The sequence below is a fragment of the Populus alba genome, chromosome 1, assembly GCF_005239225.2.
Source record: "Populus alba chromosome 1, ASM523922v2, whole genome shotgun sequence".
Taxonomy (NCBI): Eukaryota; Viridiplantae; Streptophyta; class Magnoliopsida; order Malpighiales; family Salicaceae; genus Populus; species Populus alba.
In genome coordinates this window covers 10,803,658-10,816,349 of record NC_133284.1, presented here as the reverse complement: position 1 = coordinate 10,816,349, position 12,692 = coordinate 10,803,658, and the positions used below count along the sequence as shown (strand labels likewise).

At 33.3% G+C, this 12,692-nt stretch overlaps 2 protein-coding genes across 4 annotated transcripts; one reads left to right on the top strand and one right to left on the bottom strand.

The window, feature by feature from the left end:
• Window positions 1-997: 997 nt before the first annotated feature.
• LOC118036095 (small ribosomal subunit protein uS8z/uS8w) lies at window positions 998-2,704 on the top strand. 2 transcript variants are annotated; one of them, XM_035041792.2, is made up of 4 exons: window positions 998-1,138; window positions 1,798-1,935; window positions 2,021-2,181; window positions 2,501-2,704. In XM_035041792.2, exons 2-4 carry the CDS (start codon window positions 1,803-1,805, stop codon window positions 2,597-2,599), a joined length of 393 nt encoding a protein of 130 aa, XP_034897683.1. In that variant the 5' UTR covers window positions 998-1,138; window positions 1,798-1,802; the 3' UTR covers window positions 2,600-2,704. The 2 variants fall into 2 exon arrangements, with proteins under 2 accessions (XP_034897683.1, XP_034897684.1); XM_035041793.2 differs by having other exon boundaries at window positions 1,009-1,138; window positions 1,795-1,935.
• A 1,388-nt stretch (window positions 2,705-4,092) lies between these two features.
• Window positions 4,093-10,950, bottom strand: LOC118036094 (uncharacterized). Of its 2 annotated transcripts, XM_035041791.2 has the most exons (8): window positions 10,697-10,949; window positions 9,894-10,019; window positions 8,748-8,846; window positions 7,946-8,088; window positions 6,468-6,576; window positions 5,352-5,459; window positions 4,767-4,907; window positions 4,093-4,665 (listed from the first exon to the last, which is right to left on the bottom strand). In XM_035041791.2, the coding sequence occupies exons 1-8, from the start codon at window positions 10,766-10,768 to the stop codon at window positions 4,207-4,209; spliced, it is 1,257 nt and encodes a 418-aa protein (XP_034897682.1). In that variant the 5' UTR covers window positions 10,769-10,949; the 3' UTR covers window positions 4,093-4,206. The 2 variants fall into 2 exon arrangements, with proteins under 2 accessions (XP_034897682.1, XP_073260052.1); XM_073403951.1 differs by lacking the exon at window positions 8,748-8,846 and having other exon boundaries at window positions 10,697-10,950.
• Window positions 10,951-12,692: the final 1,742 nt, after the last annotated feature.

The window sequence follows — 12,692 nt, the reverse complement described above, 5'->3', positions numbered from 1 at the left end:
TCTTTGAGTTTACACACACACACACCTCATGGCCATAAATATTATTTTCAATATAAATATGTTATAATATATGTCATTAAAGATATAATTTCATTTTTAAATGATTTATGATTTTCAGAACACGTTCAGTTCTATTTTTCTTCTAAGACCTTATGTGTTTCATGAGAAATAATTTTATGAAAATCACTTTATAAACTTTCATGCGTTTGTTTATTATTAAAAAAATTAATTAGCGGACAACACTTTCCAGTTAAAAGAAAAAATTAGTCTGGTTTCCAGAAAAATATTTTCCTTTTATTTTGAGCGGAAAACACTTTTTAAAAATTATATATTTTTTTAAAATATCATGTTATTTGCTGATTATATCAAATTTGATCCTCAAACTTTTAATTGTTATATATTTTGTTTTGAATTTTTTTTTTCAATTTCATCACTTAGAATTTAATTTCATTGGATTTTTATATCAACTTTGATCTTTATTTTTATGATTATTATTTGTTTTTTTTTTCTTATTATTTTATTAATTAAATTTTTTTATCTATCATTTGATCTTTATTTTTTTAATTATTATTTATTTTATTTGAAATAATTTTTAAAATTATATTTTTTTTATTTTATCGTCTTTGAACTTTTTTATTTGTTAGATTTGATATCTATTATTTTTATTTTTATTTATTTTATTTGATATAATTTGTGAAATTAAATTATTTTTTTAATATTATTCTCATTCAAATTTTTTATTTGTAAAATTTGTTCTTTATTATTTTAATAAACTTGAAAAAATATATAAACAATTTATTTTTCAGCTCATTTTCTTTTATATAGATAAACACTAAAAAATATTTTTTAATTTATTTTTTATAATTCTATCAAACATTAGAAAACAATTTACTTTTTAAAAAATATTTAAAAACATTATTTTCCAGTAAATAAATAAATAAAGAGCTTACGAGACGGGCTAGAATGGGCTTGAATCTAGGATGCCAACCCATTCGTGTAATGCTGGACTTGTCACAGAATGCCCGAATACCTAAGCCTCATTTAAAACCCTATTTCTCATCAACGTTTCACAGCTCTACTCACTCAAAACCCTAGCTAGGAAGGCGCCTCTGCAGATCGCTCTCTGCTTTTGCTAGCGGTACTTCTTTTATTCTTTTCTTTCTTAGTATGATTTTGATTTTCCGTCATCTATGCTTCTTTCGATCTGTTCTCATCAATAAATCGAATGTCCCTTTTAAAGAAATCTATCATTTTTTTTTTTTAATTTCTCACTCAATTTTGCTCAAAAGAATTAAGCTTGACTTTTGATTCTTATAAGATCGTTTATGTTTCATTACTTCACAGTCCGGAGCTCTAGGTATGGATATGGTGATTTATGTTTTGTTTGGTTGCTGGGAATTGAAAAAAAAAGGTGAAAATATTGAAGGGAGTCCTGGAGCTTGATTTGATCGGTTTGGATATAGCTACTTGATAGGTGTAACTTAAAAACAATTTCTTTATTGGGTTTACTATGCTTCCGAAGCCTCGAATGTAGTCGCTGAATGGCTAAAGATATTAATTATTTAGATTAGCAAATAGCTTGATTCAAGGTTGGCTGATAAGCCGCTTATATCAAGAAAAACTAGGATTTTATGGTGGGGCTTTGTTCATCCTCTGGCCTCTGTTGAATAAACATTATCTCAAGAGTGGAAAACCAAAGGTCGTGTAGCCATTTTGGTTTTAGAATGTTAATTTGTATTCTCTTAGACATCTTTTGCTAGTTGTTAAACATTTTTTCTTAACATGCATGTGTAGCAGCAACAATGGTGCGAGTTAGCGTATTGAATGATGCTCTGAAGAGCATGTACAACGCAGAGAAACGTGGGAAGCGTCAGGTCATGATAAGGCCTTCCTCAAAGGTGATCATCAAGTTTCTTTTGGTGATGCAGAAGCACGGTACAATGTCATTTTAACCAGATTCTATTTCTAGTTGTGTAATTACTTTAAACCAGAGCCCATAGTTTATTTGGTTTTACTGCAGGATATATTGGCGAGTTTGAGTTTGTTGATGATCACAGGGCTGGTAAAATTGTGGTCGAATTGAATGGAAGACTGAACAAATGTGGTGTTATCAGTCCACGTTTTGATGTGGGTGTCAAGGAGATTGAAACCTGGACTGCAAGGTTGCTCCCTTCAAGACAGGTCAGCTCCAAACTTTCTATTCAGTTCAAATTCAATATGTAGATTCAGCTTCTTGTGTGAAATGTGAATGGTAAGATATTGTAAGTTTATGAATGGATGTTCAGAATCAAGTTGTTTAGAGTTTACTGTCTGCCACCAAGTTACCTCTTTTCAGCTTTATAAGTTTATACCAACTTCAATTTTGTCAGGGTGTTTTATTGTATCCATTTTCATGAAATATGTTGCTCCTGTTTAGAAATATTTGTTCATATGGGTACTGAACTAGTTCCTCGTTGTGGAATATCTTGCATGACCTCATATTATTGGCTGAATTTTACAGTTTGGATACATCGTCTTGACAACTTCTGCTGGCATTATGGACCATGAAGAGGCCAGAAGAAAGAATGTTGGTGGCAAAGTGCTGGGTTTCTTTTACTAGGATAACTCTAGTTGCATTGAAAGTGAGTGAACTGTTCCGATTATAAGTTTTAGCTTGTACTCTGAAATTTCTCTTACAATACAAGTCGTTCTATGCGTTGCTTTATCTCATGTTTTTTCCTTGTTCTGGTGGTAGTTCCTTATTATTTTAAGACAGTGATGTTTTTGTAGTTTCTGTTAATCGAAAGGCAGCTTGGTTTTGATCATCTAAAATGCCATGGTTGAACCTCATTCCAGGTTGAAATTACACTATTGAATAATTTTTCATCATACACTATTGAAATCAATTCATCATACACTATTGAAATCAATTTTTCATCATTAAAGAATACTTTACTGAACAAAATTTACAAATATATATATTAAAAATGGCTAGGTTTCACACTATAAAACTGAAGATTTGAACTGACTGTTTCTGTTCAATGAAGATTGCTCTTTTTTAGTCCGTATGTGATCGGATTACGTTTTTAAAGAAAGTTACGAATGCTCTCCCCCTCTCCTGTACAAGTAAGCTGGATCATGACCTATACTCCAATTTTTAAATAAGCACTGAATAAGTTGAGAAGGATCAATGCTCATCTCGCTGCTAACAGTTTGGCTAGGATTTGTTTGTTAAGACTAGGAGCCCGATACGAATCTACTTTTAATTGGTAGCTTTTATATTTCCATTTTTTATTTAATTATAGAAAAAAAATTATTTGGTTAGTTAAATATGTTTTGCTTTTTATATTGGGTCTATTGATTAATTGCATTTCAAATCTTGATTCTGTAAAAGTTAAAATAATGTTTTTTTTTTTTAAGTTAAAATAATGTTTTTTATTAATGGAAACTTGCTTTTTAATAATTTTATATGTAAAAATATATCTCATAATAATTTTAACCAAATATGTTTTTTAAAATTACAATTAAAAATATATTTTTGAAAAAAAAACCTATTTAAACCACAATCTGTAATCCCGAAACACTCGCTAATAACCTAAACTCAATTTGCATATAACCTAAACTGCTTGTGTATATATATAAATTGGTCTAACAAAATTATTATATAACTTATTAAAACCAAAAAATTATTTATTTTGAATTTTGACAATCAGTTAGAGAGTTTTTTTTAAATACATAAATTATTTTTATTTTCAAATTTGGCTTGTAAAGAATAAAACAGAAAGCAAGAGCAATGTCATCCTTTATATAGTTTATTACAACTTCAAGCCACAACACCCTCTTTCCAATTGCAAAAAAATAGTTACATATCAGCTAATTCATTCATGCTACATTGTGATTTTTATAAATCCAGTTTATCCCTCCACTCCACCTCTTAAGAGGTATCGAATCTTATCTTCCTTGACAAATAAACAAATTCAATCATATCAAACCTTCTCTTTCATGGCCTGCATGCCTCCCCATTCCAGGGCTTCCGACTGCAGGGCAGCAATAAATTCAGCCAAACTTGCAACCAACTGGTGGCAAGCTAGTTTAAAAAATCTAGGCATGCACTGTATTCAATCGACCATTTTAATAATGAAAAAAAATCTCGAACGACAATTTTACAAAAATATCAAACTGTTCCTTCGACCAAAACACTAGTAACCTCCGGGCAATCGTATGATCTTATACAACCACGTGAGCAGCCATGCAAATATCTACTTTACACCAATTCTCTAGAGTTTCTGGAAACAGCTTGGAAATGATGTACAATGATCCCACACGAATGAAAAGCAAACATTGAAGAAACATTTCCACAGTAAATCGTGAATGGAGTTCAGAGGCTATGATCTGTTGTTTACTCAACAGTTCACAGAGACGTAGTCTCTCTTGCTGACCATTGAATGGATATTTTGCATTATTGAGGAGCTGCTCATCTAAACCATGAGATTCTGAACTTTCTGGAGCTGGAGATGACTCACTTTCCCTGGATGGACTTTCTGAGTTTCCCCTGCCATCTTTGGGCTGATCATCTCGATCTCCTTTACCATCCTCACTTTCACTATAGCTCCCACCGGTGCCATCATTTGGGATGCCCCGGACCAAGTCTGGTCGAGCTTCTACCCCAACCCGTCGCAGGTGTAGCTGCATGTTGCAGATAGCCAATCACGGAATACAGTGCAGTGTCAGCAGGCAAGAGCAATAAACATAAAATTGCTTGTGAGCAAATACAGATATTTGTTAACCTGAAGGTGCAAGTTGACTTCATCTGAGCGTGAAAGAAATGGAAAATCTCCTCCAGTCTTCAACTGAGCTCGCCTTGCTTCAGGATATCTTTCACTCAATTGATCTTTGAGTTGTTGAGGAATTGCACAATAATCATTCGTCTTCAGGAGGAAATGGTAGCACATGTCAAAAAAACCCATAGAGCATATACTTTTTTCCCCTAATTTCCATCTTACGGCATTAAGTTAAAAGAAACCTTCAAGTAGGAATACTGTATTATAACACCAAGAACCATTAAGAATTCAAGTATTTGCAGTGCCCAGAAGCAAGATGCAAAATAAAAATAAAATAAATTGCACTTGGAAAAATGGCACTAAGCAACATGGCTTCTCAGTGTCCTAGAAACTCAGATCATAAAACATATTAACTGAGGGAGAACATTATTGACTTAAAATTAGATCGAGTATCCACAAGGGAGAGCATCTTATCCACTCGAAATCATCAACAAGAACATGGGTAGCAATAGAAAACTTCATGTTATGGCTGATGGGTACTGAAAGGAATCGAAAAGCAAACCTGTAGAAACAGTTTTCTGATAAACTTACATCCATTATAGTGATGAACGAATCTGAAAGTAAAAGAGATCCAACAGAAGCAGCATCAACATTCAAAGTCAGCCTCGAGGCTAATTCATCTCTTGAGAGTGTTTCGACCTGAATTGAAAATCACATTTCATAAAACCAACAGATGAACCAGGTTCTTCAATGTAGCACATGTTTTTCCATTTAAAATGGCAGCCTTTGGACAAGACAGTTGAGGATTCAGGAAGTGCCCACAAAAGGTGGCTGAGGTCCAGACTGGTTCCTAGGTTAAAAAAATATTGAAAAAGAGAGGGGGGGGGGGTGTGAACCAAGAGGGAAACTAAGAAACAAAAACAATAATCAACATGACAACATTCAACCTTTTTTTCTTGGAAAGAAAAAAGGAACCTTCATTCAGTCAGAATTTCAGCATTCATAAACAACACAAAAAGGCCATACTACACCACGGTATTGTTTAAAACATAAGACAGAAGCAGTGATGACAGCCAAGATAAATGACAAATCAATTCGGTTCAAGTTAAAAAAAAGTGTAAAACTGTACTCAATATGCTACAGTATAGTAAATAATACTTCTAAGATGTTTTGAACAAAGATGCTTCTGTTGCAAAGCAAATTTGCCCCCCTGTTCAAAGGAAACTGAGGTCAAACCTACATTAGTTTACAACTGTAAAAAAATATTCTCAATGCCTTGCATAAATAGTTGGAGCACCAACCCACTAAAAGGGCATTCAGCATTCAGCACCTAATGAGAGTTCAAAACCTACATGATGCTGGGTACCCAAGACCAGAAACACACACTGATTGCATGGCAATCTCTAATCACAGTTCCCAATCCTGAAGAGTGACTTGAAGATACTACAACATGATAAGGAACAATATGGACACACAAACAATCTCACTTAAAACAAGGAAGTTATACTGTATTCCAGAAAACAAAACTGTACATGATTTTCACCTCATACTGCTCCTCCGTCAATAGCTATGTCACTTAAAACAAGGAATTTATACAGTATTCTGGAAAAAATAATGATTCCTAAATGCATAAAGGAGATTGCTTCAAGAAATCATGGTCACTTGCTTAAAGCCATCATAGAAGTAACTGGACAATTGAGACTTTACCTGAGAAACAACAAAGTCTACTGAATCCGCAATAAATGGTTCATGAGGACCATCACGAATTCCAGTTAGGACGTATCTTTTAAGCAGAAAGGAAGGGGTCCAACTAACACTGCATAACCAATACAAAAATTCTGAAGTCAATTTGTTAAGAAGAGTAGATTTACAGATTACTACAAAGAACATACAACAAAAATAATGAAAATAAAATTCATTGAGGTTAAAATCTTAAAAAAAGTAGTTGATAACCTTTACATATCATGGAAGGTGAATGTTTTCAGCATTTCTGCGAACATAGAAAACTCTATGCTGGGTAGTTATGAATTGCCAATAGATGCAATAGAAACTTAACTAAATTTCAATCTCACAATAGTAGGAGTTGGTGGTTAAATGCATCAACAGTTATGAAACCTGATTGTTATCAACAACTCCCTCAATAGCAACTTACATAACCTGCACCTTCATCCTTGACCAGTTCAATTATCATAAGAAGTATCCTGTTTGTCCCATAGTATGATTGAGAGATTAGAAAACTAAATTCTTTTCTCTTGCTTCAGAGCTAAATTCTTTTCTTTTTACTACTTCAACCTAAGTGATTCTCAAGTTACTTTTTCCTCTCTAATTGAATGTAAATCATTATATAAATCATAAGAAGCACATGATTCAATTATCTAACCTGTCCTCTAGAAACTTGTTTGTCAATTGGTCCCATCTCCACCTTGAGTGGGATGCATTCAATCTATGATATTCTTGCATCCAAGCACGCCTACATCTTATAATCCTCATCTTCATTTTTAATCACACTCCTTTTAGGTATATTTTGTTCTTTATCATCATGCATTTGATAGCTAGCCTTATAACCATCGTTAGAATCTCCTCATCCACTCCAACTTGACAGACATTTTCCATCACAATCGGTGCTGAAATATCTCCACTCATGGAGAAACTAATGCTATATAAATATATACTTTCATTACAGAAACAGAATACTTATTCCAGCAATTCCAGGACTGTTGAACACCTTTTCATGTTTTCTATTTTAAGGTAAACCCGGAATTTCATGTTTTCTCTTGGATGTGGATACCCCTGTTCAAAAAACAATTTAGGTCTAGAGCCTCATTTTAGCTCAGTTACAAGTAAATTGGCAGATTTTGTGTCAAATTTACATAACACAGTCTGAAACTAATAAAATCACTGCCTACTAATAATTGTGTTAGTCAATTGCACCTGCTTATCAACAAACTCCCTCATAGACCATTTTTTCCCTATCATTTTAGCGTGTAACTAGAGTTGCATCTAGTTTGTTTTTACAAATTTGGCGCTACCACTTTTTTACTGATCATGATCACATAATTTCTTGTTCAATTTATATTGTGTGAATATGCAGTATTTTTTATATGAACACCACAAATGGCTTTTGTGGTTTGACGACAGGAAAAGGTAATGCATCAATAAACATAAGCAACATGATGACCACATACACAGGAGCCCAAGGCATGGCAGCTGCAAAACTGCGTGTCTCCAGAAATGTGTTTGATAGTATCAAAGACCTCACTCGCCTTGGACGGTGTTGTGCAAAAAGTTGGGCTAAGAAGCCTCCAAGAGATGTACCATAAAGATGTATCTGTTAAGATAACCAACGCACACACAAATCCTCAGTAATTAATGCTACCAAACAATATGATCTAAATGTACAGGTTTCATGAACTCAGATTCTAATCATGCCACTTTCAGGTTATGATATAAGCTATGATTACTATTAAATATAGCTTTGTAAAATCTACTGAGATCAACTCCTTGTGCAGTGAGCTCTACCAAGACAGGTTTGCCTTTCATCCAATTAGAAATGCAAGCCCAAAAATATTCCCATTGAATATGTGCCTCCAAGCCCAGACTTCCAGTTCTTTTGGAACATATCGATCACAACCAAAATGGGTGCTGGTACAGGAAAAAAGGCTGTTACCATAAAATGTTCCTGGCAAAATGGGGGTGGCTGGTGCTATGATATTATAATGTATAGGTTAGCAAACCCGTTTCAAAATGGATTCCAAATCCAGTGTCTGCAGACAAGGGATACCAGCTAGGCAAAGGATGATCTAGAGGTTGGTTCCTTTAAGTATTTGAAGTACCATGTTCTATCCCAAATATAAATATTAAGCCACATGAAACAAAAGGCAGAAGATTCTAAAGCAAAAGTACCAGTTGAAAAATTGCATGTGACAAACAATAATATATAGTAAGCATGAAGAGCAGTAGATGCCATATACAAATGAAGGTTCTTACATGATGAACATCAATGACATCCAAAAATTTTTCAAATGCTTGAATCCACTCATGATGATTCCATACACGTGGAATATCAACAGAAATTACCCGGTAACCCTGAAAAATAGCAAAATGTTATACTGGATGACCTTAATATGAACACCGCCAACTATCAACAACATTGGAATCACAAACCAGAAACAAGTAACAATTGTGGTGACAGAAAGGGCACTTTACTTGCTACCAAAAGGAAAATAATCAAAGTAGAGATAAGTGATTCCTTTTAACAATGACACATGCATATGATGACACCTGTTTGACTTTCTAAAACTATAGTTTCCAAGTATGTAGAGATAATTTGGGAGTGACAAATTCTATAAAATGATAAAGATACTCTCTGACAGTTGGCACAAGGAGTTCAAGCTGACACTCTGACAGTTGGCACAAGGAGTCCAAGTTAACACTCTGACAGTTGGAAAATGGAGTTCAAGCAGTCCACAGAGTGCAAAATGATTCAGCACGGTCTTGATTTTTAAACAAGCTAAAATTCAATTTAAGGAATAAGTAATTAAATTTGCAATTGTTGCAGATACAAAAGGTAAGATTCACATGCAGACTTTGTAAGGTATAAAAGAGGTCATATTGCAGCCAATTTTAGTAACACATGGGTAAGATGGGGAAAAGGAGAAAATCTACTCCAAGGATACAACTTTAGGGCTCATAATTAAGAAAAAAAATATGAATGCTGGCCATTCACAATCTTCCTCCTCAAACTGCAGAAATACTAACTTCATAGTACATAAATACTAGATCATGCAAAGAATAAACCTTTCCAGGCGAACAAATTTAATAACTCTTTAGCTGATTTGTCTATTTTCTTAAAGAAATAGCATGCCTATAGATGTTATGACAACTATAATTCCCATCCAGCATTAGGTCCAACATGAATTCTCCACACTTCAGGACATGACATCACACTCCAAAAGTAAGTGCTGGTGGTTAGAGGAAGAAGATGCCCAACATGGGAAACTAGAGTTACTAAGCCCTTGACAAATTCTTCAAAAAAAAAAAAAAAAGCAAGGAGAAAAGGGAAAGAAAATAAAATTAAAACACATCCAAGTACTTGTATGAATGATACTATCAGGAGCTATAATACACAGTTACCTTCAAGGACAATGCCATGATCTGCTTATAGTAAACATCTGCTGTTCCTGCTATTCCAGGAAGACAAATGAGTGGTGGGACCACTTTTGGACCAAAATCGTAGTATCTCCATTGCTTTGTGCCAATCTAAGAGGAAAACACAACCGGAGAAAATGAGCTACATGTTCAATCTATGAGCCAATGCTAAGAACAGAATAATCTAAAGAAGCGGCAAGAAAATAAACTGTCGTGCCACTTTTCTGTGCTTTAAGAAACAAAAACAACAGGTGAAGATAACCTAGTCAACAAAATTGATGCAATAAGTTGCAAAATTAGTACATAAAATAAAACCAGCATTCATATGATTGAATTATTTCTAGCAAACCAAGCTCATAAGAAAATTTAATAAAACACTCATCAACAGATCATCAAAATGAGGATAAGGGAGCAAAAACCTGAAGCAGTTACAGAGCACGAAATTCCTATCTCAAGAATTTTCATTCAAATCAATCCTAGTACGAGGACAGCAATACACATACAAGCTCATCAGCAACCTCAGCATTGACTCAAAACGAAAACACACCGGGTGAATTAACAAGTAAAACAGTCAATAAAAAGCAGCAAATAAACACACCCAGATCAAGCTATAACATCAAAAGTGTAACACAATTTCAACAATTGATCAAGAGAATTAAACTGGGGAAAAGGAGATCATCGATAAAACAAAGACATACCCAGTAGAGTGCTGGAAGCTAAAATTAAAACCCATGTTATAGAAATCAGATGGAGAGAGAGAATTGAGAGAGGGTAGAAGAGAAAGTTACAGGGATCTTGTGGAGAGGAACTTGAGACTTGAAGTAGACATAATCTCCGGGCGCCGAGAAGACGCCTTTCATTTTCTAAATTACAACTCTATTTGCTTTCGATCATCAAGAGAGGAGAAAGTTGCAGTGTTTGAATGGATTGAATTTATAGAGATCAATGACAAGTCTTTTCGATTATTTTTAATGATGTCTTGATCGAATGTGTTGGCATTGGCTTCTTATTTTGGGAGGGTGGGGGTTAGTAAGTAATAATTCTTTTGTAATTATTTTCGATTCTTATTTTTATTGGTGGGTTAGATTAGAGAACAGAAGGAAGCACGTGCCTTGTTCTTAACAGTCAATTGACGGCAACTTTCTTCAACTCCTCGCCAGCGTTAAGTTGTTGGACGCAGGATTATCCGGTGCACCTCCTTACATGATTGCATTGCTCATTGAGATTTTACATCATTCTGGTTCCCCGTCATAAAATATACCCCGTCGAGAATGTATTTAAACTCGTAAACTCTCGATGACAGGGATAATCATCCGAGTCTTAATTTGTCAAACCAAAAAAGCACCTTAGTGTTATTGTTAAAATTATGAGTTGATTATTAAAATTATATGATTTTATGAAATATATATATATATATATATAAAAAATCAAGTTAAAAACTCGAAAATTAATAAACTCGATCAAATTCAGTTAAATCGATAAACTCAAACTGAATTAACAAGTTTGGTAAAAATAAAAAAATGATTAATTGACTCCCTTTCTTGTATGGTCATCACTTACACTCCAGTCACTAGTCTCCTTTTTCCCCTTTGTCTTTTCTCAAAACTCAAGTTCTTCCTAGCTGGTTCCGCAACTCTCTCTTTCTCTCTCTCTCTTTTCTACTCTACTCTCCATCTTCTGTGCTCTTGTGTCCCACCTTTTTATATTAGATTAGTTTTTTTTCTTGACATATTTGATTCTTGAAGACTTGTTTCTGGAGATGGGTTTGCAATAAATTACTTAAATCCTGTCATTGTTCTTCCTAAATTTAGATTCCTATCATTGCTTTTCATTTGCTTAGTTTTGTTTTTTTTTTTTTTATTTCGATGTTGGGATCTTTAAGGTTGTCTTGCTGCCATTTAGTTTTCTGTCATTATTTGAACTATTGTAGGTGAGGAGAAGAGCTAGATAGTCTAGAAGTGGAGTTGATTATGTGTTTATGTGTTGGATTTTCATCAAAGCATGTCTTGTTTTTGTTATATTGTTTTCTTTTAAGCAAAGTGTCAGCTTCATGGTTATTGTGAGCACTTTGAACAATGGCTCTTAGTTGCAACTTTTGCATAACACAAATACTTAGAAAAAAAAGTTTTGCTTTTATCTATCATTTACCTGTTCGAAAAGGTACTTTATTCAATTGCATAAATGAATAAAGCAATGATATATTGTGAACTCTTTAATTTTGCATTGTTTTTTTTTTTTTTTCCTTTTGATGATTAAGTTATATGCTCTGCATTGTTGTTTTTTTCCCCATTTGATGATTAAGTTGTATGATCATAATTGAATTATAGAACTAAAGAAATGAATAATATGTTTAAAGCGGTGTTATATAAATGATATGTATTATGTAGAATGGTTATGAATGTAAAGGTAAGCTTGATTTATTCCTTGTTTAGATATCAATTAATTCTATGGTGGTTTTACAAATACTAGACCATGAGCTGTATTTATTTCTTGTTTAGATATTCGTTAAAACTCTAGGACAAGGAACATGCAACATTCATCCTGAGATTGCAGATATTCTGTTTGTAGAAATGAAATATTATGGAAACAGAAAATATTTTTAAACCATGTATGATTTTTTATTTGAACTATGTATTTTAAGATGTTTAAACTTTTGTATTGTTTATTTCACTTTTATTTTAATTGTGTTATTTACTACTTGATTGGAATTCTAAATATATAATTAGTTAAAATATTTTACTTACTATTTTACAATTCAAGTTTATATTGTATATTTCTTATTGT